Source organism: Phocoena phocoena, chromosome 12 (genome assembly GCF_963924675.1).
Source record: "Phocoena phocoena chromosome 12, mPhoPho1.1, whole genome shotgun sequence".
Lineage (NCBI taxonomy): Eukaryota > Metazoa > Chordata > Mammalia > Artiodactyla > Phocoenidae > Phocoena > Phocoena phocoena.
Genome location: NC_089230.1, coordinates 89,034,669 through 89,061,409, shown reverse-complemented (window position 1 = coordinate 89,061,409; position 26,741 = coordinate 89,034,669). Strand labels below are relative to the sequence as shown.

At 35.7% G+C, this 26,741-nt stretch overlaps 1 protein-coding gene across 1 annotated transcript in view; it reads right to left on the bottom strand.

The window, feature by feature from the left end:
* The window catches only part of EYS (eyes shut homolog), a 1,660,061-nt gene that overhangs the window by 859,796 nt on the left and 773,524 nt on the right, over positions 1-26,741 (bottom strand). Inside the window, 1 exon segment of the mRNA XM_065888819.1 lies at positions 17,576-17,700. Within this exon segment, the coding sequence (XP_065744891.1) occupies positions 17,576-17,700 (125 nt within the window).

Here is a 26,741-nt window from a genome sequence, read left to right as displayed (position 1 = left end):
GTATGATGAAAATAGAGCCCTGAGTGAGTTGTATGGCTGCTTAGCAAGTCCTAGACGGGGATACAGCTGATGGAAGGACAGTCCCATTGTCTCTTGTGCTGGTGGAATGTGTGCCAAAGTTATCTTTTAAAATAAAATCTGACCAGGTCATTCCTCAGCTTAGAAAATCATCAGTGGTTTACCACTCTTCCTAGGCAAAAACAAAAATGATTTAGCATAGCACACAAAGCCACTGGCCATTTCTCAAAACTTATTATCATTTCTTACCATTTTTTCACATATGCTAGGCTAATTCCTATTTCACATATGTTGTTTTCCTTTGTGAATCCCACTTCTGCCACATATTCCCACCTTGAACACAGGTAATCTAGGTACCCAACTTTTTTAGTTCAGTTCATTATAAGTATTCTCTCAGTATTCTCTTCTGTGTTCCTCCAGTTTTAAAAAAATACAGTTGACCCTTGAACAACATGGGGGTTAGAGGTACTGACCCTCCACACAGCCAAAAATCTGCTTATAACTTATTGGTTTCTCTGTATCAGAGTTTCTGCATCCTCTGATCCAACCAACTGCAGAGCATGTAGTGCTGTAGAATTTACTATTGGAAAAAAACAAAAACAAAAACCTCCGTGTGTAAGTGGATCCATGCATGTATTTTAAACACATGTTGTTCAAGAGTCCACTGTACATCACTACTGTGCTTTCATGAAATATTGTGCAGACCTTAACTGTGTCTATTACCTATCATATTGTAATTATCGTTTGACACATTTTGAACTCCCAGTAGTATATAGCTGTTTAAGAACCAAAATAGTCCTTAAGTGTCTGGCTCTGTGTGTGAGATATAGGTTAGTAAAGGATGTTCTTGGGGAGACTGTGGTCTTGGGCTAAGTGAGACTGCTTCACATTGGGTTGAAAGAAGACAGTAATGTTTCTAATGAGTTGGAGACCAAGAGCCTTTGATCTAGTCAACTCAAATTGATTAGAAATGCTGAACTGGAGTCTTAAGAAAAGATCTTCATATTACTTGGTTTTCACTGAAATTCACAGGTGACAAAAAAGCCTGTGGAGTACAATGGGTCTTAATTTGAGAACCACATTTTAATTAATGAAAGAACAATTTGAGAAATAAGATAATCATTTGAAAGTTAATTATACATACAAATTACTCAGAGCAGATACATAAATAATATATTTCTAATACATTTATAATGAAGATATTTAAACATTTTCCCCCTTTTTATGTACTGGTAAATGTGCCTGTGTACATAAAAAACATTTAAAAAAAATTTTTTTGGAGTTATAGAAAGATTGGATTAAAACTACCTTTGTAATTAGTTTGCTCTGAATACTTTTCTACTGTTTTCACATAAATAAAACCCTAAAAGTCCAGATCAAGTTTTAGAAATAAAACAATCCATATAACAATTATCTTATTATATTTTGATAGAAGATGCACATAAATGGGGTATCTTCAAATTTTAAGCAAATGGTATTTTATCAACTTTCCACAATGGATGAATTCAGTTACATGCAATTAATTTTCCTCTCTGTGATCCTAATCAAAGAGGTGATAGTTAACTATACTTATTGGACTGAGTAAGCTGAAGTAGTTTGAATTTTAAAGTTATAGTCTTGTTTGTGGCAGAGCTCATGTTGGAAATACCATTGTATTCAATTTAAATTTAAATAATTTGTACTTGATTTGATATAATTCAACACAGCAATATTGAAAATCTACTCTATCAGCCATCATATCAGAATCATTTAATAACTATCATAATTATTATAGATGCAAATTATCAGTGTGATTGATACAATGAAATCTCTGGGTTCCTAATGCCAATAGCCTCCTCTAAATTGTGGCTCCAAATCCCCCCTCCCCACATTGAAATCAAGCATATTCAAGATTTCTCTGAGGCCACTGTCTATGAATCACCAGTCCTACGATCTGATATCTGATTCAGAGCCCTGAGTATGTACAAGTTAAGAGCCACTAAAATATCTCAGAAGTCAAATGCCCTGGACTAACCTACTATTTCAGGAAGAATAGATGAAACTAGCAGATACTATAGACTCACCGCTGTGAACAACCAGGATTCTCCAATGGTCATTTGAGAGCTGGCAAGTAGAAAGTTTCCTTACCACCATATGCCTATGCAATTTAGGGTATCTTTCCTCAGTCACAGAGTGTTCAATTATTGTTCATGAGGAAAGACACTCATTTCATGATTCATTTACTAATTCCTGCAATAGAAATAATGTCTTCATTCTCTGAATCCCTACAATCCTCTAATTGTTTACACCTTAGGCCACTCATCTCTTTCTAATTTGTGTTATACTTGTTTCTATTCATGTTTTCTCTCTTCTTTACTTGTTTGATCTCCTTAAGTCACATCTCAAGTAATTCTGTAAATCAAGTCCTCAAGAAGTACTAACATATGTGTACTAACTTTTTTTTTTTTTTTTTGCTGTACGTGAGCCTCTCACTGTTGTGGCCTCTCCCGTTGCGGAGCACAGGCTCCGGACGCGCAGGCTCAGCGGCCGTGGCTCACGGGTCCAGCCGTTCTGCGGCATGTGGGATCTTCCCAGACCAGGGCACAAACCCGTGTCCCCTGCATCGGCAGGTGGACTCTCAACCACTGCGCCACCAGGGAAGCCCATAACTTTTGTTTTTAAATAACACACCCTCACACCCTTCCATGTACGTTGCTTATAAATAACTTGCAACCTTCCTTACCTGTTCTCTGTAGGACAACTTCCACATATCCCAGTCATATCTTTATTTTGACATCTATAACATCGTATATATGTAACTCTATCAAAACATGTTAGCTGATAAATATCATTTATTTATCTTTTTCTTTCATTGGGATGCTATTCTACACCAACCAAAACTGTCACAGTTGTGTGCATGACACACATCAACGATTTATCAAAACACTGATAATTTTACACTTTTCTTTACCTTTAGGACATAAAGGTGAAATCTTCATTTTAAAACATTAAACAGGTTGCCTCTGAGCACTACCAAGCCTATTTTCTATAACATACTTTGGCAAGACATGTTATCTTTCTCTCTTCAATGAGTTAGGCTTACAGGTAGAATGTTTTGAAGCTGAGCTTCAAGTTCTGAGCCTGTGTATACAATCCTCCCTTTACTTAGGAAATGCAAGTGCTAATGACATGAAAACAGTTACACAAAGTAAGACAAAACAAATCAAGCACTATGTTACAAGGATAGCATCTAACACCTAAAATAAATCAAATGCTACAAACAAAATATGATGAGCTGAACCACAGTACCACATGGAGGAAGAGGATCAACAGGTCTTATTCTTCCCTGTAGAGCCACTTTTTTCTTAATTTCATTTATTTTTAATTAAGAGGAAAATGCTAAACCAGGTGCATTGAGTATGAATAAAAAAGGACTCCCAGGACACAAGGGAAGCACAAAAATCCTGCTGTTTCTCAGTGGCAATGCCAGAAAGAGCAGGGAAGCAGAGAGATTGGTTTTTATCATCAAAGAAATGCAGTAGATGTGGGTTATCATATTTCCTCCTGCTGTCTAGCCTGCATTTAGTTACTTATAGAATCAACTGGCAAATGTAAAATGCACAGTTCTATTTGTTAAAACATAAGAACCATGTGAAATAAGAAAGTCTGGTGCAAAAACATAAGAAAATTTTTGTAAGAATGATATGAGTTTAGTCCTTTATAGTGTAGACTGACTGTTTTTGACAAGAGAAATTTGAGCATAGCTCAGAATGAAAAGATCCAGAACTCGAGCTGAATGCAGAATAAAATCTTTCTGACCTAGTGTTTATGAGTATAAGATTTGGATTTAATGGAAAAATGTAATTCTAACAATTTCCAGCTCTGGATAAGTGTTTCAAACTCTGAATCTGTTTCCTCATCTGCACGATAAGGAGAATAATGATTCTTATGTCACGAGTTTGTTTTAAACATTAAATGAGGTATGCAGCTAAAACATTTAGCCTGCCAAATAGTTAAAGCTTCACAAATAATAACTACTTCTCATGGTAGCTTATGGCTCAAATGATATTTTAAATCACTTAACCATTATGGCAGAAAGGAATTTGTGATATATTTAATGTTGTATGGCATTGCACCCAATAGCCTCTGGATTGCAAATTTATAGTATGATTAATTAAACCCAAAACATTTATAGTCTCATCCATATTATTGTTCATTTGATACACAAAGGCTTATTCAGAATCTATTATGTGGCATCAACTTGGAGAATAGAAGAAAACTAGTTGTACATATTTCTTGTTTGCGTGGAGCTTATTGGAAGGGAGAAAAGCAGAGTAAAGAAGAGAAGAGGGAAGAGGAGGTTAAGGGGGAGAGTGTGAACACACACTAAACATAGAGCCACGCGAATGATGGATCTGCTGGATTGCAGTCTGGTAATTGATATGAAAACAAATTATAAAATGCTGCCTAATTGCTTATGAAAATTCAAAATGGTACTGCACTTTGAAATCCAGTTTGGCAGTTTCTTAGGTAACTTAATAAATTTTACCATAAGATCCTGCAATTGCCCATTCCCTGGGGTTTATACAAATTAACTGAAAAGTTATGAATGAACTAAAACCTGCATACAGATGTTTGTAACAGGTTTATTCATAATTGCTAAAACTTGCAAGAAAACCAAGATGTCATTCAGCAGGTGAATGGATAAAGTGCGGTACATCCAGGCTATGGAATATTCAGCACTAAAAAGAAATAAGCTATCAAGCCATAAAAAGACATGGAATAAACAAATTCATATTGTTAAGTGAAAGAAGCCAGTCTGAAAAGACTTAGCATGATTCCAAGTGTGTGACATTCTGGAAAAAGCAAAATTAAAGAGACAGTAAAAAGATCAGTGATTGCCAGGAGTTAGAGGGGAGGGAGGGATAAATAGGAGGACCACAGAGGATTTTTAGGGCAGTGAAAATACTCTGTATGATAGTATAATGGTAGATGCATGTCATTATTTATTTGTCAAAACCCATAGAATGCAAACAGCGAGAGTGAACCCTAATGTAAACTATGGACCTTGGGTGATAACGTTGTTCATCATTTGTAGCAAATGTACCCCTGTAGTGGGGGATGTCAATGGTAGAGGAGGCTATGGAGTGGGTTTTGGAATCCAGCCTATGCTTTTATTTTGGAAAGTGATTCAATAATATCTTCTGCCCCTAACCCTACCAATATGGCACAGAGATATTTATCTTAATAATAAATGAATAAAAGGTAAGTCATAGAGAAAAAAATCACCAGCCTATAAGTGTGAGCGTTTAGCATTCTGTTCCCAACTTTCCAATGTACTAACAATGTTATCTTAGGTATCATTCAGCAGTCAACTCATCATCTATACCTTCATGCTATAGATTTGGAAACTGAGGCTCACAGAACTTTCTATCTAACTGAGGTCTAAAATGTTAAGCCCATTCTCCTTTGAGGTAAGATATAACACCAAGAATATTCTAAGTTTCTGTCAAATATGAACATTAATCCACTAGCCCTGTTTATACAAGAAATAGATGCATAAAGATGAGAGGAGGGTAATTATTACCCATGATATCTAAATAGCTCTAGGGGGTAGTCACAATTTTACTACACTTCATTTACCAATAAAAACCACTGTTCTAAGACATTTGGGTTGTACATCATAACTGTGCCACAGATCTGTTATATAAAATGCAAGAAAAATTCTTATTTTCAATAGTGTACTTATGAAAATATTAAACTATATTTGCCCATTATAAACTATATTTACATTATACAGAGAACTTCCTCTTTGGTTGTTAAGTTTCATTTAAATTTGTACCTTTCTTCCTTCTCCAATATCATCACAACCCTTGGATTACAAAAGATTGTTACTGTGTTGGTTAGAATGCTTAGAATACATTCAAACAAGGATGAGATGCTTGTGGTGAAACTGGTCCTGAGAAACAGATGAGCCTTTGTTCTAACTACTGCACACAGCGTTTTCATTAGCAGTACTGAGCAATCCCTCTGGGTGGGCTTCCAACCTAGGTAAGCAGAGGAAGTCTTGGCACTTTTAGAGATTCCTTTCTAACCCTTGCAGGGAAACCTTAATCTTCGTCCCTTGAGAAAGCTCCTCTAATGAGTACTTTACTCAGATTTGACAATTGCCTTATTACTTTTAATATTAGAACCACAAACAGTGTCCCCGATAATGTCTTCATTTCCCTTGGCAAGCAGTTTCCTGCATAAACCCATTGCTGTCTTTCTTATTATCCCATATGCACCTGTCTACTCCACTCAGCTGAAGCTCTCTTTAGTGAGAAATTGAAACTAATGAAGTTTTACATTATTTTGAGGGTCTAGCATAGTGCTCTGCACACAAAATATGCTCAAAATATCTTAAAGCAAAGCATCAAATTTTGCCTTAAAGGGAGCATTGTTGCTGTTTTTCTGTGCATTCGTTTGCTTATGGACCTGCCCCCTTTTCCTTAATTTGAATGTAAGAACAGTAGGTGTTCATGTTTTTCTTCATATGATTTACAAGTACTTTGCTATGGTGAGTGTCCAAGGGATGTGTTTGATCTAAAATATCAATAACCTGATCTCAAATATGGATAAATGTTAAAAACAATAAAACATCCTTCTTTAAAAAAGGAATTATTAAGTTTATCTAAGAATTATGCCTTTGCTTATGTACTTTCTACATAGAGACAATAAACTTTAATTATTTAATAGGATGAGTCACAGCATCTTGAACACAGCAAATACTTGTGAATATTTATTAACAACATTGATCACTTTATATCATGATAAAATAAACACCAGAAGGATAAACAAACATGAAACCCAATGGTCTGTCTTGCTATCCTGTGCCTTGTTCTTAGGTCTATTTTGAAAATGACATTTAAAAACCAAGTAGTGCAAATAGACCGTATTGCTGTAGAATTCAGAGCATATTTTCTCATTCAGAAAGTGTTTTTCCCTTTTTTTCCATTTTTAATAGAATCCAGCTTCTACGCTACATAAAGATCTGTGTTTTAATTTAAAGAATGAAGTTAACAATTTTATTGACTACTATAATTCTGTAAAATACAATAAGCATGACCCAATCACAGTCACCAGTTAATGTACGGATCTGTCTTGTTTGGTAGAAATTCATTTACTGAGGAAGAAAAGAGCAATGCTGATCAAACGGAAAAGAAGGAGATAATTTGTCTTGAATTTTTTAGTGAGCAAGTCTAGGACACTCCATAAATTGTGTCTGTCACTTAAATTCTTTTACAGAGCATTTGAATTTCAGAATAATGTAAGTACTCTAGTGATGTGATTCACTTTCACAATCAGATCTGCTAAAAAGAATAATCCGCAAAAATTATCAGCTTGTCAGAGATTGTCACAGCTCAAAACATTAAGAAAATCTGAGAGTTTCGGTCTTTAATATTATGCACCAAATATTAATTCTCAGAAATAAAGAAAAAATAGCAGATGATGTTCACTCCTTAAGTTATTCTTCATTATCAAAGAATCATTGTAGGAATATTAATATTAAATGTAGCAATATTAATTTTCTCTAATCTCATAAACATGCAGCTGAGTTAACATTTTTATATGACAATGTAGTTAGTGAGAGTTTTAAAAATAGCTTAAATAGAAGAAATATAGAAAACATGTAGCATCTTTCCAAAGATCTGTTTGAAGAATGATGATTTTGGAGGGAAGTTGAAGTTAACATAAATAGACTTAATGTGAAGAGAATTGCTACAAATTATTTCAGTAAGAGGCTTGATGATTTGTATTGAGTTTTGCTGTTTCAAGTTATAATCAGAAATTCAATGCTCGCATATTCCCAATAATTTGATATATTTTAACAGATTATGTGTGCTATTATATCAGCTTTTATACTTCTGTGTACAAGATAATTTATAATTTTTAAAAAATTTCTACATGTTAGTAGAGAATCTGATTGCCAACTAATTTAGTATCTTTTAAGCAATTCCATGAAGAACTCAAGCAACTCTGGGAAATAGGATAATCATTCAAGGTGAGATACCTGAGAAGCCTAATTAGAATAGGAAATCAGTTTTTTAAAAGACACATTGAATTTCATGAATGAAGGAAAATTCATCTATTTCCTTATTAAATATATTCATATGTTATTTTATTATTAAAACAATCACAACTTCTGGTTTCTGGTCCAGTGTGTAAGAAGCTTAGAAGTTATCACTCCCTTCTTCATAATCATAAAAACCTGGATAAAACAACAACTTTTCTTTGATTTGTGGTACAGCTGAGGTCACAGGGCAAACTCCTCCCCCCAGAACTGGACAGACAGTAAGGCAGAAACAGAGAATCATAGCAGAGCAGAAACCATTGCTGGAGCCAGTGCCACAGTCAGAAAATCTGTAATTGACAAAGTGTTGGAGGCCTACTGTGTACAAGCTTGAGAGTTAAATTAAACACTCCGGGGCAGTGGGGGAGATCTTAGGGAATCCTCTGTACTTTCATTAAATTTTATCTCCAGGAGTTCCACCAGGTTTTCATGGTAAATACATGAGAAAAATCTCTTTGTGCTTCCAACAGCAGGGGAAGAATAGCTGTTCTGAAGTACTTCCAGGGCATTCTGTTCTCCTTAACAAGGCCTGACCCCAAAGGAAACTTTTGCCAGAATGATTAATCAATATTCCCATCTCCAGACTCTTGAAGCTTTCTTGTCACACCTAAGAAGGGGAGGTTGAGAAGTACATGTGAAGCTCACAGCCCAGAGTTGAGGCACAGGCTCCCAAAGGGACTGAGACCCTACTCTCCCACTTCACCCACATCAATAGGGCTCCCTTACAGTAACAGGGACTACAATGGAAAGAGCTGTACAGATCAGACTGATTTAAGAAGAAGTCTCTAAGTAAGCTCAGTGATTACTGAGGAGAGAAAACAAGGAAATCAGCAGATTTTAGCCCCTGGCACCCATAGCCAGAGCAAAGAGTAAACATGGCCTGACTCCTAGTTAGACAAAAATAAAGTCTCTTACTAAACACCTGTTTATCTCAGTTATTTTTATCTGGTACTCCATGTGTGGTTATAACTATAAAACTACAAGGCATGCTAAAAGACAACACAGTTTGAAGTGACAAAGAAAGTACCAAAATCAGACTCAGATATGGCAGAAACTTTGTAATGTTCAGACTAGGAACTTAACACTATTGTGATTAATATGATAAGAACTCCAAAAAAAAAAAAAAAAAAACCCTCAACAATGATAACCAAATTCAAAACATATGTATTATATTTTGTTCTCTCAAAGATACTAAAATTATCCCTGCTCTTCAAGAGCTTGAAATCTATCAGGGTGGACAGATAAATAAGGAAACAAGCAAATATTATACTAGAATGTGATAACTGTTGCAAGATTTAGTCTCTTCCCATCTATTCTGACTTACCCCTTCTGTGAGTTGTCAATTCTTCCCTATGCCCACAGCTTCCACGTTCACCTAAGCTCTATATGAGCACTTAATCCTTACTCCTAATGGATTCAATTTACCTATCCTGTAATCCTACTAACTACGTTGTTCCTTAAGCCTCTCTGAAACTCTATATTATTCTGTGAATGACATTCTTTAAGATACCACTGAAGTTTGACTTTTTGCCATGATTATGAGTCTTATTTCTTTATATCCCATTTACTCTCAGGATTAGTTGGAGAAGGAAGGAAAAAATCTAAAAAGCAATTGTTCAATAGTCTTACACATTTGCCATAACTGTTTCTAAAACAGTTTTGTCAAAGGTGTGGCCAAGATGGCAGAGAAGGAAGAACTTGAACTCCTCCCACAGACACCTCAAAATTACAAATACAGAGAAACTAACCATGGAAACTATATGAAGACTAGAAGAAAAGGTTTTCCACAATTAAAAACATAAAGAAGGAGCCAAAAGGAGAAAAGTAGGAGGGGTGGAGATGCAGTATGGTCAAGACCCAGACCCACCTGGTCAGTGACCCACACACAGGAGGAATATCACAACTGCAGAGGTTCGCCCCAAAAAGCAAGAGATAAAACCACATATTGAGTTCCCCCACCCAGACATCCTGCACTTGGGGTATGAGCCCCTAGAGAGTCTGGCTTTGAAAACCAGCAGGTCTTGCATATGGGAGACCCAGAGGGCTGAGGGAACAGAGATTTTGCTCTTCAAGAGTATGCACAAAATCTCACACACTCTGAGTTCCAGCATGGAGACTATAGTTTGAGAAGCCTGAGTTAGACCCAATTGCTGATCTTGTAGAGTCTCCCAGAGTGGCCAGAGGCAAACTGAGACACCCACAGGAGATGGAGATGTTGTTAGCAGCCATTTTTGAAAGTCATTCCATCATGTGAACACAAGCTCTTGCAGGCAACATTTTGGAATCCTGCCACTACGCTGTGTCAAGGGCTTACCTCCCCGCCAGTGGACCAGCACCAGCCCTGTGTCCCTCTGACCCTTTGGTCCACAGAGCCAACCATGCAGGGGCATGGCCCCACCAATGAGTGACCAGCACCAGCCACGTGCCAAGCCCCCCCACCCCCCCAGCAACCAGTTTGGATAGCCAGCTAGATGAGGACACAGCTCCACCCAAAAAAGGGCTAGCACCAGACCTGCAGCCCTGGATCCACACAGCCAGCTGTGTAGAGACCTGGCCCTGTCCTCCAGTGGCCCTGCAAACATGAAATGAGGCAAAGTCTCACAGCCAACTGGGTTGGAATCTAGCCCCATCTATCAACAAGCCCCAAGTTCTTGGCCCACCACAATAGAAGGGGATACACAGCCCACAAAGGGGGCAGCCTTAGAGCATATGACTCTAGCAACCAGAGGGAAGCATGCTGCTGGGCCTCATAGGATGACTCCTACATAAGAGCATTTCTCCAAGATTGGTAAACATAACCAAAATACCTAATACATAGAAATAAACACAAAGAATTAGGTAAAATAAGGAGAGAGAGAAATATGTTCCAAAAAAATAAATAACACAAAACCTCATAAAGAGAACTAAATGAAGTAGAATAAACAATCTGCCCAGTAAAGGGTTCAAGGTTATGATAATCAGGATGTCCAATGAACTTGGGAGAAGAAAAGATGAACACAGTGAGAAGTTCAACAAAGAGTAGAAAATATAAAGAAGAACCAAACACAGCTGGAAAATAAAATAAAACCTACAGTAGAAGGAATCAACTGTAGATAAGAAAAACAGATCAGTCATTGAAAAACAGAGTAGTGAAAATCACCCAAACTGAACAGAAAAAAAGAAAAAATAATTAAAATAAATGAGGATAGTTTAAGAGACCTATGGGACCCCACCAGGCATGCTAACAATTACATTACAGAAGTCCCAGAAAAAAAAAAAAATAGAGAGAGAAATAGGGGCAGAGAACTTATTTGAACAAATAATAGCTGAAAATTTCCCTCACCTGGGAAAGGAAGCAAACATTCAGGTCCAAGAAGCACAGAGAGTCCCAAACAAGATAACTCCAAAGAGGTTCATACCAAGACATGTTCTAATTAAAATGGCAAAAATGAAAGGTAATGAAAGAATCTTAAAAGTAGCAAAAGAAAGGCAACTTATAGTCCATGAGACTATAAGTTGATTTCTCAGTAGAAACTTTCTAGGCCATAAGGAAGAGAAATTATATTGTTAAAGTGATTAAAGGCTACAACTTCCAACCAACTCTACCCAACAAGGGTATCATTCAGCTTTGAAGGAAAGATAAAGAGTTTTACAGACAAGCAAAACCTAAAAGAGTTGAGCACCACTAAACTGGCTCTACAAGAAATGTGAAACAGACTTCTCTAAGTGAAAAAGAAAAGGCAATGACTGTAAATATGAAAATTACAAAATGAAAAATCTCACAGGTAAATGCAAATATACAATAACAATAGTAGAGCAACACTTGTAAAGCTACTAGGAAAGTTAAAAGACAAAAGCAATGAAGCAATCTATATCCTCAATAAGTAGTTAAGAAATACACAAAACAAGAAGGATGTAAAATATGATATTAAAAACATTAAATGTGAGGGGAGGGAGTAAAGATGCAGGGTGTTAAAACATGTTGGAAAATAAGAGATCATCAATTAAAAATTATTATTTATGTTGTTATATATAAAAATCATGGTAACCAGAATCCAAAAATCTATAATAGATATACACATAAAGAAGAGAAAGGTACCCAAACATGACACTAAAGATAGTCATCAAATCATAAGGGAAGAGAGCAAAGGAAGAAAGGGAAATAAAAGAAAAAGAACAAAATGGCAATAAGTACATACTTTTTAATAATTATTTTAAATATAAATGAATTAAATGCTCCAATCAAATACAGAATGGCTGATTGGATACAATACCAAGACCCATATATATGCTGCCTGCAAGAGATTCACTTCTGATCTAAAGACACACACAGACTGAAAGTGAGGGGATGGGAAAAGGTATTCTGCATAAATGGAAATCAAAAGAAAACTGAGGTAACAACATTTATATCAGACAAAATAGATTTTAAAACAAAGATTGTAAGATGAGAAAAAGAATGACATTACATAATAATAAAATAGAAGGTATAACAATTGTAAATCTATGTGCACTCAAAGCAGGAGCACCTAAATACATAAAGCAAATATTAATAAATATAAAGAAATAAATTAACAGTTACACAATAATAGTAGGGGACTTTAACACCCCATTTACATAAATTGACATATCATCCAGCCAGAAAATCAGTAGGAAAACATTGGTCTCAAATGATGCATCAGATCAAATAGACTTAATAGCTATCTATAGAATAGTTCATCCAAAAGCAGCAGACTACACATATTCAAGTGCACATGGGATATTTTCTAGGATAGATCACATGCTAAGCCACAAAACAAGTCTCAGAAAACTTAAAAAGTTTAAAATCATACCAAGCATCTTTTCTGAACACAATATCATGAGAATAGAATTACCTATAAGAAAAAAAAAAAAAAAAACTGCAAAAACACATGTAGTTTAAAACCAATGGATCACTGAAGAAATCAAAGAGGAAATAAAAAAAAAATACCTGTAGAAATGAAATGAAAACAAAAACACAGGATCCAAAATCTATGGAGCAGAGCAAAAGGAGTTCTAAGAGGGGAGTTCATAGCAATATAAGCCTACATCAGGAAACAAGAAAAATAAAGAAAACAACATAATCTTACACCTAAAGGGACTAAAAAAAGAAAAACAAAGAAACCCAAAGTTAGCAGAAGGAAAGAAATGATTAAGATCAGAGCAGAAATAAATGAGTCTAAAAAAAGAGCAGAAAAGATCATTGAAACTAAGAGCTGCTTCTTTGAAAAAATAAATGAAATTGATAATCTTTTATCCAGGCTTATCAATAAAAATAGAGGGCTTAAATAAGTGAAATTAGAGAGGAGAAGTTACAACCAACACCACATGAGAGGTTGTTACAAACAATTATATGCCTATAAAATGGACAACCTAGAAGGAAAAGGCAAATGCCTAAAAGAGTATAATCCCCCAAGACTGAATTACGAAGAAATAGAAAGTACAAACAGATTGATTCCTGGTAATGAAATTGAGTCAGAAATTTAAACAAAACAGAACAAAAAACTCCAAAAAAACAAGTCTACCAAACATTCAGAGGAGAGTTAATGCCTATCTTTCTCAAACTACACAAACTGAAGAGGAAAGAACTCTTCCAAACTCATTCTGTGAGGCCAGCATCACCCTGATACCAAAACCAGACAAAGAAAGAAAGAAAGAAAATTATAGGCCAATATCACTAAAGAATGCAGATGTAAAAGTCTTCAAGAAAATATTAGCAAAAGGAATTTAATAATACATTAAAATGATCCTACAGTACAATCAAGTGAATTTATCCCAGGGATGCAAGAATGGTTTAATATCCACAAATCAATCAATGTGATATATCACATTAATTAATAGAAGAATAAAAATTATACAATGATCAGAATAGATACTGAAAAAGATTCCAATGAAATTCAACATCCATTTATGACAAAAAATCCTCAACAAACTGTATAGAGGGAACAAATCTCAACATAATAAAGCCCACATATAAGAAATACCCAGCCAACATCATACTTAATGTTGAAAAGCTGAAAGCATTGCCTCTAAGATCAGGAGCACAACAAGGATACCCACTCTCACCATTTTTATTCAACAGTGTTGGAAACCCTAAGTACAGCAATCAGACAAGAAAAGGAAATCAGTGTAGATTGGAGAGGAAGAAGTAAAATTGTCACTGTTTGCAGATGACATGATACATATATAGCAAATCCTAAAGACACAATCAAAAGACTATTAGAACTAGTAAATAAATTCAGCAAATTGCAGGATACTAAATTTATATACAGAAATCTCTTTTACTTCTATACACTGATAACAAACTATCAGAAAGAGAAATGATGAAAACAATCCCTTTAAAATTGAATAAAAAATAATAAGTTAGCTCTGTATAAATCTAACCAACAAGGTAAAAGTCTTGTACTCCAATAACTATGACACTGATGAAAGAAACTGTAGAAGGCACAAATACACATAAAGTTTAACAATGTTCATGGATTGGAAGAATTAATATTGCTAAAATGTTCATACTACCCAAGGCAATCTACAGATTCAATTCAATCCCTATCAAAATACCAATGGCATTTTTCACAGAACTAGAACAAATAATTCTAAAAATTCGTGTGGAAACACAAAAGACCCCAAATAGCTAAAGCAATATTGAGAAAGAATAATGAAGCTGGAAATATCAAGCGCTGTGATTTTAAACTATACAACAAAGCTACTGTAATCAAAACAGCATGGTACTGGCACAGAAACAGACACATAGCTCAATGAAACAGGAGAGCCCAGAAATAAACCCACACACTCATGGTTAATTAATCTATGACAAGGGAGGCAAGAATATACAATGGAGAAAAAACAACCTCTTCAATAAATGGTGGTGGAAAAACTGAACAGCTACACAAAAAGATCAAACTGGACCACTTTTTCACACCATATACAGAAATAAACTCAAAATAGATTTAAGACTTAAGCATAAAATCTGAAACTATAAAACTCTTCGTTAGAAAACATAGGCAGTACACTCTTTGACATAGGTCTTAGTATTTTTTTGGATCTGTCTTCTCAAGCCAGGAAAACAAAAGCAAAAATAAACAAATGAGACTACATCAAACTAAAAAGCTCTTGCACAGTGAAGGAAACTACCAAAGTAAAAAAGGCAGCCTACTAAATGAGAGACAATATTTGCAAATCTTATATCTGATTTTCTTATATTTGAGCAAAACATTTTTCTTTGAAATTCCAACTAATAATTTACATCCTATTTTCAAGGGTATATCTTTAAGTCATATTTAATTTAAAGTGTCTATATACTGTTATAATATTGATAGGTACAACATAAATTGTAAATTCTTTTTCACTAAATTGTTTCCTCTATCTTTATCTGTTCATTTTAGAACATATCAAATGCATTAACAAAAGTAGAATCCCCCTTATATTTTTATAGGCTTTACCCACACAGTATATCTTACGATTGTAAGTTTTTAAGTTTTATTTTAGCTTTCAATACTTGAGACAGTGGCTATAAGAATATCCACTTCAAATGTATTTGTTAATTTCCATAATAAAATATAGGTTTATTATATCTGTAACAGTTCCCTCCAATTAGTAGACTTCTGGTTTTATAAAACTATATGTTTTTCAGGATATTTTTTACATTGTCAACATATACCTCAAAGGAATTTTAAAGATATTTGGTAGTAAATTCTTCTTGTTTAACAAAAAAATCTATAAAATGATCATTTCTTTTCTAGTTATTTAGATTTCTCTATACCATTGCATTAGCTGAATAATTTACTTAAATAAAGGATAGAGTTCAGTCTTCTTCTCTTTCTACTGACTCCTTGAGGGAGCTATTATTGATGTAATCTGAGGTGATACAAAAATAATTTCTTGGCACTGAATACCTCCCACACTCTGTTGTCAGAGTGCCTGAAATTCTTCCTCAAAGATCATCCTCCTGCGGTCACTAAGGGAAAATTCTTTCCCCAGGGCAAAGCCTGGACTAGAGGATTCTCAGAGAAAGGAAAACAATTATTCTGTTTTAGTTTACCCATGTCCCTCTCAGACAGATTGGACTTATACCCAGGCTTTCTCAAATTCTTGTGTTCCAATGATAGGTATCAACCATTTTTCTGTTCAATTCCTTAACCACTTCCGGACACTCCTGCTACTGATCCTCCAGCTCTGAGGAGTCCCCTGCCCCATTCATACCTGGGCATCCTTCTTCAGCACTGGCCAGGCTTCGCATTTCCTTGACATGTGATTCCTTAATACTGCACCTGACTGGATACCCTCTCTAATTATTTAGCCTTAATCTTGGTTAAGACTGGTCCATCTATTAATCAAATTTATAAATATATATGTTTTATTTTAAAATTTCATTTTATTTTATTTTTTATCTTTTGGCAGTAGTGGGTCTTCATTGCTGCATGCAGGCTTCCTCTAGTTGCAGCAAGCAGGGACTACTCTTTGTTGCAGTGTGCGGGCTACTCATTCTGGTGGCTTCTCTTGTTGCAGAGCATGAGCTCTAGGCATGGAGGCTTCAGTAGTTGCAGCATGCGGGCTCAGTAGTTATGGCTTGCGGGCTCTAGAGTGCAAGCTCAGTAGTTGTGGCGCATGGGCTTAGTTGCTCCGCAGCATGTGGGATCTTCCCGGACCAGGGCTCGAACCCTTGTCCCCTTGCTTGGCAGGCAGATTCTTAACCACTGCACCATGAGGGAAATAAAAACAATTTATTTTTAAATTTTATATTAGAGTATAGTTGATTTACTATGTTGTGGTAGTTTCAGGTGTATGGCAAAGTGATTTAGTTATATATATATATATATATATATATATATATATATATATATATATATATACATTTAGAATTCCTGGCAACACAGTCTTGACAATTGCTGTTCCCTTACTATCGATATATTCATATGCTGTGGCCAGCTTTAATAAAGGATTGTGGTCAAAAGCTGTCTTTTAATAGAGATATTTCTACCAGGTAAGTCTATTCTAGTGCTAATGGAGTCACCTGTTCCAATTTGCCAAAGAAGGAGATTCATCCTCCCCAGACACACAATATTCTGAGCTCAGCCCTGGTAGCAGTGCTATGTTCTTGAGCAAAATGGAGGTTCTGCCAATACCCTGATGGTATTAAGTAACTCCTCTCTGGCATTAAAAAGAAAAATGTTTTGCTTAAATATAAGAATTCCTTGCCCTTTAATGTTTTAATGCATTTGGTCACTTGCACCTTTGTATAGATCAGTCTCTCAGAATGCTTTTCTCCTGATAGGAAGGGCTGAGGGTGCATGTGATGGATGGAGGAAGGGAAGGGGAATGGTGAGAAAAGCACAGTAAGTGCAGACAGAGGAGAGAGGTACTGAGAGGAACGTCTCCAACCTCCATTTGTCACCATGCAACATTCCAGTATTTCCTCTCGTTCAAAGACGATGAAAATAATGTATCACAACAAAACCCATCAGTAAGTTTTACCACAAGTCCAGGTGTGCATAAACATGGCAAGCCTTCGCCAGGTTCACTTCCTCTGCATATTCCATGAACATGTAAGTTGGAAAGACGCTCATAAAGTTCTTTCTCACAGGGATGTTCTGATCTTCCTGTTAAACACAATAACAAAGCAGAGATTCAACTGTTAATAATAATAATAGTTGTAAGGAGAATAGCTTATATATATATACACACATATATATATAGATTCAATTCAATTCTTAATAATAATAATAGTAAGGAGAATAGCTTAATAATAATTCAATTCTTAATAATAATAATAGTAAGGAGACTAGCATATATACATGTATATAGTTTATATACAGTCTTACTCTATGTTAAAATAGTGCTAGGTATTTAATATAAGTTGTTCCAATTCTCTTTATAATTATTCTATCAAGTAGTTATTATTATTATCTCTATTTCTTAGCTGGAAAAATTAAATTAAGAGAAGACAAATAATTTGCCCTAAAATCATACAGTGTGTAGAAATGGAAGCAAGTATATGTAAAGTAAAGTTTCAGATTGTACCTTTGGTGCCATTCTACATTCCACATCTAAATTTCTTTACATATTTCCTTTGGAATAGATACGTAGAAGACAATGGAATAAACACACCCCATAATTCCATTTAAAGTGAATCTTAAATTCAAAGGAAAGCAATTACTACAGATTTCTCAATGTGAAATGTTTTCTTGTAATACTCAGAGTGTTTTACAGTTAGTATTTCTTAAGCTGTAGTTCTAAAGAATACAAATCTTATGTCTTTGTTCAGCTGACTATTGACTGTAAGAATTCTCCTTAAACATGAGATCTAATTTTCCACACTAAAGCACAGCGTGTTTGTCTTCTGTTTGATATTTTCCAGAATTTTAACATTAAACCAGCACCAACATTGCTAAGCTACACACAAAATATCCGAGCTGTGGTTTACTGGGTGCATATTAGAAGCAGTGTGAAACCATTGATTCTTTCTTATGGGGCAACTATTTATAATAAATCAGTATGTTTAAGAACATGTTAACCTGAATATACTATTCCACATAGGGATGAAAGGTCTACAGAAACAGCTGTCACTACTCTTTGATGACCTATGTGAACTTAAAAGCAACTTTTTAAACTTTATTTGTCTATGTATTATCCCACAGCATTTAATCTGAACTCTGGCTAGTGGGAAATTCAGTCTTATTCTTGTTCCTACTTAGCAATATATTCTTACCATTCTCCCTGATAAATTGTATGAGAACAATTAAATAAGTATTCTAGGGTGTTTAGAAATGATTTCTGTGCAATATCACATTATAAGAAGAAAAATAAAAAGGCAAGTTTAAGAGATTTGGGGGACCCAGATCAAAGTTAGAAGTAGCTGCCCAAAGACCAGTCCATGACTCTCGACTTTGTAATGTTCTGTCATGTAGTGAACATCCTGTGTGCATCTCTGTTCATCAGGCTATAAAAGGTGATTCAGGAAAAACATTTTTGGAGGGCTTATAAAAACCACCACAACCAGTCATTCACATGGTTGAATCTTACAAACATATTATTTTGCATAACAGCAAATTCTGTAAAAACACTTACATTCTGATAACTGTCCCTATAAAAGTGAAATACACACAAACTTAATAACATCACTTAGAGATACCTACACATATAATAAAATGCTAAGGAATGCTAAAGGGATGTTGAATATAAAATTCAGAATTGTTTCTGCAAGGTGGGAGATACTAATGTGTTCAGAGAGGGATATCGAGAAGGCTAAACTCATTGCTAATGTTATTTCTTGAAGCAGATGGAAGGTACACAACGTTTATTATATTATCTTATACAATAAATATACATTATACATTGCTTGTATATTCTTTTGATTGAATAAAACAGTCCACAATATATTTTAAACAATTAAGAATAATAATGTAGCTTTCTTCTTCCTTCTAGTACTGTGAAGGATATTACAAACTCTAAACCATAAGATAGGAACAGGGAAAGAAAAAGAGTTCACCAGACCAGTAAAAAGACAAGGAAATTTTTATTCAAGAGTATTACAATAAAAGAAAAAGACTATTGAATTAAGGGAGAGCTATGGAACACAACTGCACTGAACCAAATGTAGGTGGAAGGGTTTTCAAGTGTTGGGATGAGCGAGTGGAAAAATGCTGGTGGATATTGGGCTGGGGGTGTTGGTCAGTGTGCTCAGGCCATCTGTGTGGCTAATGGTCACTCATTGACATTAGACACACCCCTCCCTGGATGGAACCTTCTATGGTTCCATCAAAGTGTTGACTTTCAGGTCCTTGAGAAAGACATTCCTGGGTTGTAAAATTGGCAAAGCCTGCAAGAAAGTTCCAACCTCAATGGGATGGAGAATTTACAATTACGAGTTTTCTAAAGTGAATGCTGTAAAGAAAGAGAGAGTGTGCCTTGGAGTCACGAGGAAGTCTGTCTAAAGTTTAGTTAAGCTGAGGGGAACAGTAAGGATGTCTTGGTCAAAATCAAGAAAATAAGATAGAATAAAAGTTAGTAGGGGTTCAGCTCAGAAAACAGAAATCACTCTAGGTTTCTAAGCAAAAGGGGCCTTAATAACAGAATAAGACACTCCAAATTTCTTAGAAGGAAGGGCTGTATGGGTCACTTCTAGAACCACAGATCTGACTCTCTGGGAGATGACACCTCAGTTGTAAGCAGGAAAGTAAGAAGCATAAAAGCCACCATTGAATGACTGAGTTCAAGATCCCCTTGCACTAGTTGAGGGAAGCTGGGTACCCAAGAGCTGCCACCACTTCCTCCCCAGCTACCTCTCTCTGAAGCTGGTGACTCAACACAAAATTGCAGTCTTTCTGCCAGTCCTGCTTTCTAATACATAGTCAGTGATTCAATAGTGAAATCTGCTGCATGAAACCCCACATGTCCATGACCTTCTCCACCAGATGAAACTGCTAAGACACCCAGAAAAGACCTTCACCATATCCTCCAGATTTCAGGTATGTTTATATTGGTGGAACTCAATTTATATTTACAATTTCAATTTCAAGGGAGTTTAGATATTGTAGTTTTTAACATCCTTGCCTCTGCAGTACAGAAACCACAATAAACAGGAATGGATGCTGAGTGTCAATCATACCTATTGTGGGCAAAGAATGTCATCTGCCGTGTCAGTAAACAAAGTGTTACAGCCATTAAGCCAGCAGCCACTGTGGCCACCACCAACTGTGCACCTTGAGGGAATTTAGAATGGAGAAAACAGGATACAGGATTACTCTCTAGCAAACTGGGTAGTTAAGGTGCATGTCAAAGAATGATTTCAATGAGCCCAGACTCTGATGTCTTCCCATACATAGAAAAGTGCTAAATCCATTAACCTGAGATGTCTGTTTTTTCTTTAATTAAGAGTAATCTTTTGATGTTCTGAATACATGGTTTTTGTTGCAAAAACTCTTGTATATCCTGGCTCCTTCCTTTCCTCTTGGGAGCCGTCCCTCAGAGAGACCTGAGAGGCTGCCTCCTGGGCTTAAGTCCTCAACAAGTCCACCGAATAAAACATGATACTCAATTCTTAGGTTGTGCGTTTTTTTTCAGTCAACACTATCAAAAATAAATAAGATAAATGTCCTTGTACTGGTGTGGGCCAGAAAATGGAAACAGAATAAGGGACTATAAAACAGGCAAATTAAACTCCAGTAGATAAGATTGAAAAAAGAAAAACTCACAGAGATGAAGAAAACATCTTTGCGTCCCATATAGATTTGCTGTCCATTTGTAATAAGGTAACCAGATGCTAAAAAAATACTGTTTGGTGATTAAAATCAATAAACCAAAAGTTTTCATTAGCAATTCAGAAAAAGTGATCAAATCATTGTGGTGTTAAACTCATAGTACTACTCTAATATCTGACATATGATAAAAATAAATAAATGCTTATAGAATGAATGTTGTCAAATAAAACACATGTAAAACAAAGATGATTTTAGATGTCAAATTATAATAAAAATAACAAATTAGACTAATTTTTAAGGTGATGAACAAAACAAATCTTTAAATACATCAATATACATGACTAGAAACACTGACCAGTTTTAACACTACCATTCTCTGCTATAAAATAGCAGTTGTAATAGTTTGAGCTTATTAATGAAAATAAAAGTCACTATTTCAAAGATTTATATATTTTACTTTCATTTCATTTTCCCTCTCAGCACCAAGTGATTTTCATCTAATCTGGGGAAAATAAAATTAAACCTAAACTGAAAATAATTCTGTCTTAATAGTTAATATAATATGTAGTAATTGGATAACATAAATGAAGTCTCTCTCCTTTTCTTAGTCTAATTTTAGAATATGTAAAATTGATTTTTACATCTATATCTTCATGAAAATATAATAGTATATACTCTCATATTAGAGATTATTTCACTTTTCATGTTTCTTAGTTAAAAGGAAAAATCATTCTATATCTCTTGTTATAAATACAAAAGCCTATCCCTGACTTAATAATTGTGAGCATGGGTGGCAGATAGCATATGTATTTGTTTCTCAGTTTTCTTGCCCCAAGGACAATGCAGCATTTCTGTTTCAAAATGAATAAAGCTATTTTAAGGGTAAAATATGTGTCTGCAGTTTATATTGTTACATATACAAACACGACTGCACCCCTCCTGAGTATAAAAAGTGTCTGGAGGCTTCCCTGGTGGCGCAGTGGTTGAGAGTCCACCTACTGATGCAGGGGACACGGGTTCGTGCCCCGGTCCGGGAAGATCCCACATGCTGCGGAGCGGCTGGGCCTGTGAGCCATGGCCGCTGAGCCTGCGCGTCCGGAGCCTGTGCTCCGCAACGGGAGAGGCCACAACAGTGAGAGGCCCGTGTACTGCAAAAAAAAAAAAGAAAAAGAAAAAAGTGTCTGAGCACAGTGACTGCCCCAGGGATTGAGAACAATTCCGGGAGAAGCATTCACATTTGCAATACAGAGATTTTCCAACTGTCAGCCTGCTCACAATGGTAAACTTACTGAGTGGTAAACACTTTTATGTAACACTATAAATGGCAGTACTTAGGCCAAAACATAAGTGCATTTTATTTTGTAAAATAATCTGAATATTTGTATTGATACTTCAATGGAAAAGAGCTCACTGGTCATTGGATTTACTGCCTACGCAGAGGATGAGCTCTGTGATCAATACTGTCTTGTACTGGACAAAGACCTCGTGCAGAGAGGGTGGGTGAGGTCTGGGATCCAACCTGTGCTCCACTCGTCAGACACTGCCCCTTCTTAGCCTGGAGGGAAGGGTCTCTGCCTAGGGAGAGGGAGAGGGAGAGGGAGAGGGCCCCATGCTAACTATGGCCCTTCATGGATCAGAATCACAAATGGACTGTACTTTTCCAAGATATGCCGAATACAACTTCTCAGATGGGGCTTCCTGGAACAAAACTAAAGAACAGAGTCTTCTAACCTACTTATACCCAGTTTAAATTTCAGTTGTGTTTTGCAGATTCGTGTGGCGAAGAAACCAACATTTAATTTTTCAAACTTTTGTCTGTTCAGAAAGTTGCAGGAGTCAAGCAGTTGTTTGACTACAGTGAAGGGGGAATGGAGAAAAAAGACAAAAATCACAAACCTTGAGGTGCAGTTGGAGGAGGCACCCAAGATGACAACCATGGAGGAAGAGCTGTTACATGAAGACAAGAAAATTCTGAAAATTGACCACATGATGTGAACTTAAGGAAGATCTCCACAACTGATGAGAGTAAAAAATGGCAATAATTTATGGTACTTAACTAATTTAAGGATAGAAGTAAATACCTAGGGAAGGTAGGTTTCCATCCAGAAGTATGTAAGGTAAGGCTAATGGCCTGATTTAGACCAGAGCATAAGAAAGAATTATCAACATGATTTAAAGCTGGTTTCCTCTATGGATGAGAGAGATGAGGGGACCAGTATAAACCAAATAAGTCAGCATTTGTGTCTTTCTGTGCCATTTCAGAGAAGGCAAATTGCTATTAACTACTCAGAAAAGTGTTAAGTTCTCAGTTTTTGCTTATGGAAGCTTTATAGGGGCTAATCAGAGAGATCTGGAGGTTCCCCCTTCCTGAGAAATCTCACAGTGCTTAGAATTGCTAACATCCAGATTAAGTGATTAAGCTGCCACACACTGATGGACCTTATTGATGAAGGTCTTTTTTTTTTTTTTTTTTGGAGGGCTGTCCATTTGATTTTTTTTTTAATTTTCATAAGAACATTTAACATGATATGTATCCTTTTAAAAGAAATTTAAGTATGCAATACAGTACTATTAACTATAGGTACACTGTTGTAGAGTAAGTTCTGGAACTTACTCATCCTACATAATTGAAACTTTATGGGGAGTTGCTATTCAGTGCAGGCCCTTTTTGGGGAACATAAGAAATGCGGGTACAGCACCAGGCCAGACTTCCTGGCTGTGAATTTCAGTTTTGCCACTAATATGATATGGGGGATTACCCAAAGACTCTGGGACTACGTTTCCTCATGGGAAAAATGAGATGAAAAAAATACCTTCTTCACAAAGTCATTATGAAAATTGAATAAGTGAGTACATGTAAAATAGCAGGATGTCCATGTACTAATATTGTTATTGTTACTATAATTAGTATTATCTAAAACAAATATGTGCTCAAGGTCTCCCACATTTGGCCTTCAACATCTAAAATTCAGAATATGACAGAAAGAAGAGCTCAACAACAGGGAGACTTTTCAAGGATAAAATGATGAAGAAAAAAATCAGACTCCTATCAAAATGAATTCATGTTGGGGGTGAGGAAAGGACTGACTACACAGTGGTGGCATGAGAACATTGTGAGGGCAGTGGCCACATGACTGGCTGTGGTGGTACTTACACAATTTTACACATTTATAAAAACTATAGAACTGCCTGTCAGAGAGTGAATTTCAAGATACAAATTAGGAAACATACTGAAAAAAAGGAAAACAAACAATAGCTAACTGTGCTATTAAAGACAATGAGGAAAGAAGAAAAAAATGAAGAAAGATTGAAGGGTGACCTGCAAGCGTGAGATTATTCTTTAAATAACTTCAGAAGTAGGAACTGCTGGTGTGGTTAAGAGGCCTGGCTGGAGAGAGCCCTTGGGAGGGGACAGGGGTCTGAGAGGGTATCCATAGCACTTTCTAATAATTCGTCTGTTTGTTTTGTTGCTTACAAGGTATGTGCTCTTGTGACTTGGCTGTGAAGAATCTAAACAGAAAGAGAGACACAGATGTAGAGAACAAATGTATGGAGACCAAGGGGGGAAAATGGTGGGGGAGGGGTGGTGGTAGGATGAATTGTGAGATTGGGATTGACATGTATACACTAATATGTATAAAATGGATAACTAATAAGAAAAAATATTAGTTAAAATTATAAATAATATAAATATTTATTGGTTATAAAAACAAATTAAATAAAATTCAAATATTAAAAATAATAATAATTTTTTTAAATAAAGGATGGTGTGGTGGCCATAAGGATTTTGCTTAGTGCATGTCTATAGCAAGTATTCAGTGAAGGACAGCTACTGGTACTGTCATTTAATCAAACTGCTTATACCAACTGTGATAACTCATTCCATTTTGAGAAATTTTAAAATAAATCTGCTTTATATGGGGGGGAAAAAAAAAGCCCAGAATCTAAGTCTTGCACCAAAAGTACCAGCACGTTCTGAGTTATCACCCAACAAGGTGGATGAGTATTTTTGAGGCCTTTCGTTTCCACAGTGGACCGGATGGGCAACATTCAGAATGGGACTTTGTGTGAGGCTGCAGCTGCTTCAGAAGGACCCCAGGCCTCAAGTAAACCTGAAACAAGTGGAATCTTCACCTGGAGCATCAATACTAATCTATCAACATAATAAATGGAACTAGCAATTGTAAGATATATATTGATATGGTAAAAATGACTTTAATACTTGTTTTGTTTCTTAACTGTTTTCATAGGATTATATGCATTGCTTAAGGTGGATATCTAACGGTTTTAAATGATCAGACCTTGACAAAAATATATATATTTTTAATTCACCAACCTTATTTCCTGGCACTCCTTACATCCAACTTTATTATTTTTTTAAATCTTATTTTACTTATTTATTTTTATATACAGCAGTTTTCTTATTAGTTACCTATTTTACACATATTAGTGTATACACGTCAATCCCAATTGATCCCACCACCACCTGCCACCCTCGCTTTCCCACTTTTGTGTCAATATGTTTGTTCTCTACATCTGTGTCTCTATTTCTGCCTTGCAAACCAGTTCATCTCTACAATTTTTCTAGATTCCATATATATGTGTTAATATACAATATTTGCTTTTCTTTTTCTGACTTACTTCACTCTGTCATTCATGTCTATAGTCATTTTCACTCTGTATGACAGTCTCTAAGTCCACCCATGTCTCTACAAATGACCCAGTTTTGTTCCTTTTTATGGCTGAGTAATATTTCATTGTATACATGCACCACATTGTCTGTATCCATTCGTCTGTTGATGGGCATTTAGGTTGCTTCCATGACCTGGCTATTGTAAATAGTGCTGCAATGAACATTAGGGTGCATGTGTATTTTTGAATTATGGTTTTCTCTGTATATATGCCCAGTAGTGGGATTGCTGGGTCATATGGTAATTCTATTTTTAGTTTCTTAAGGAACCTCCATACTGTTCTCCATAGTGGTTGTATCAATTTACATTCACACTAACAGTGCCAGTGGGTTCCTTTTTCTCCATACCCTCTCCAGCATTTGTTGTTTGTAGATTTTCTGATGATGCCCATTCTAATAAATGTGAGATGATATTGATTTGCATCTCTCTAATGATTAGTGATGTTGAGCATCTTTTCATGTGTTTGTTGGTGATCTGTATATCTTCTTTGCAGAAATGTCTATTTAGGTCTTCTGCCCACTTTTGGATTGGGTTATTTGTTTTTTTGATATTGAGCTGCATGGGCTGCTTGTATATTTTGGAGATTAATTCTTTGTCAGTTGCTTCTTTTGCAAATATTTTCTCCCATTGTGAGGGTTGTCTTTTCATCTTGTTTATGGTTTCCTTTGCTGTGCAAAAGCTTTTAAGTTTCACTAGATCTTTGTGTTTATTTTTGTTTTTATTTTCATTACTCTAGGAGGTGGGTCAAAG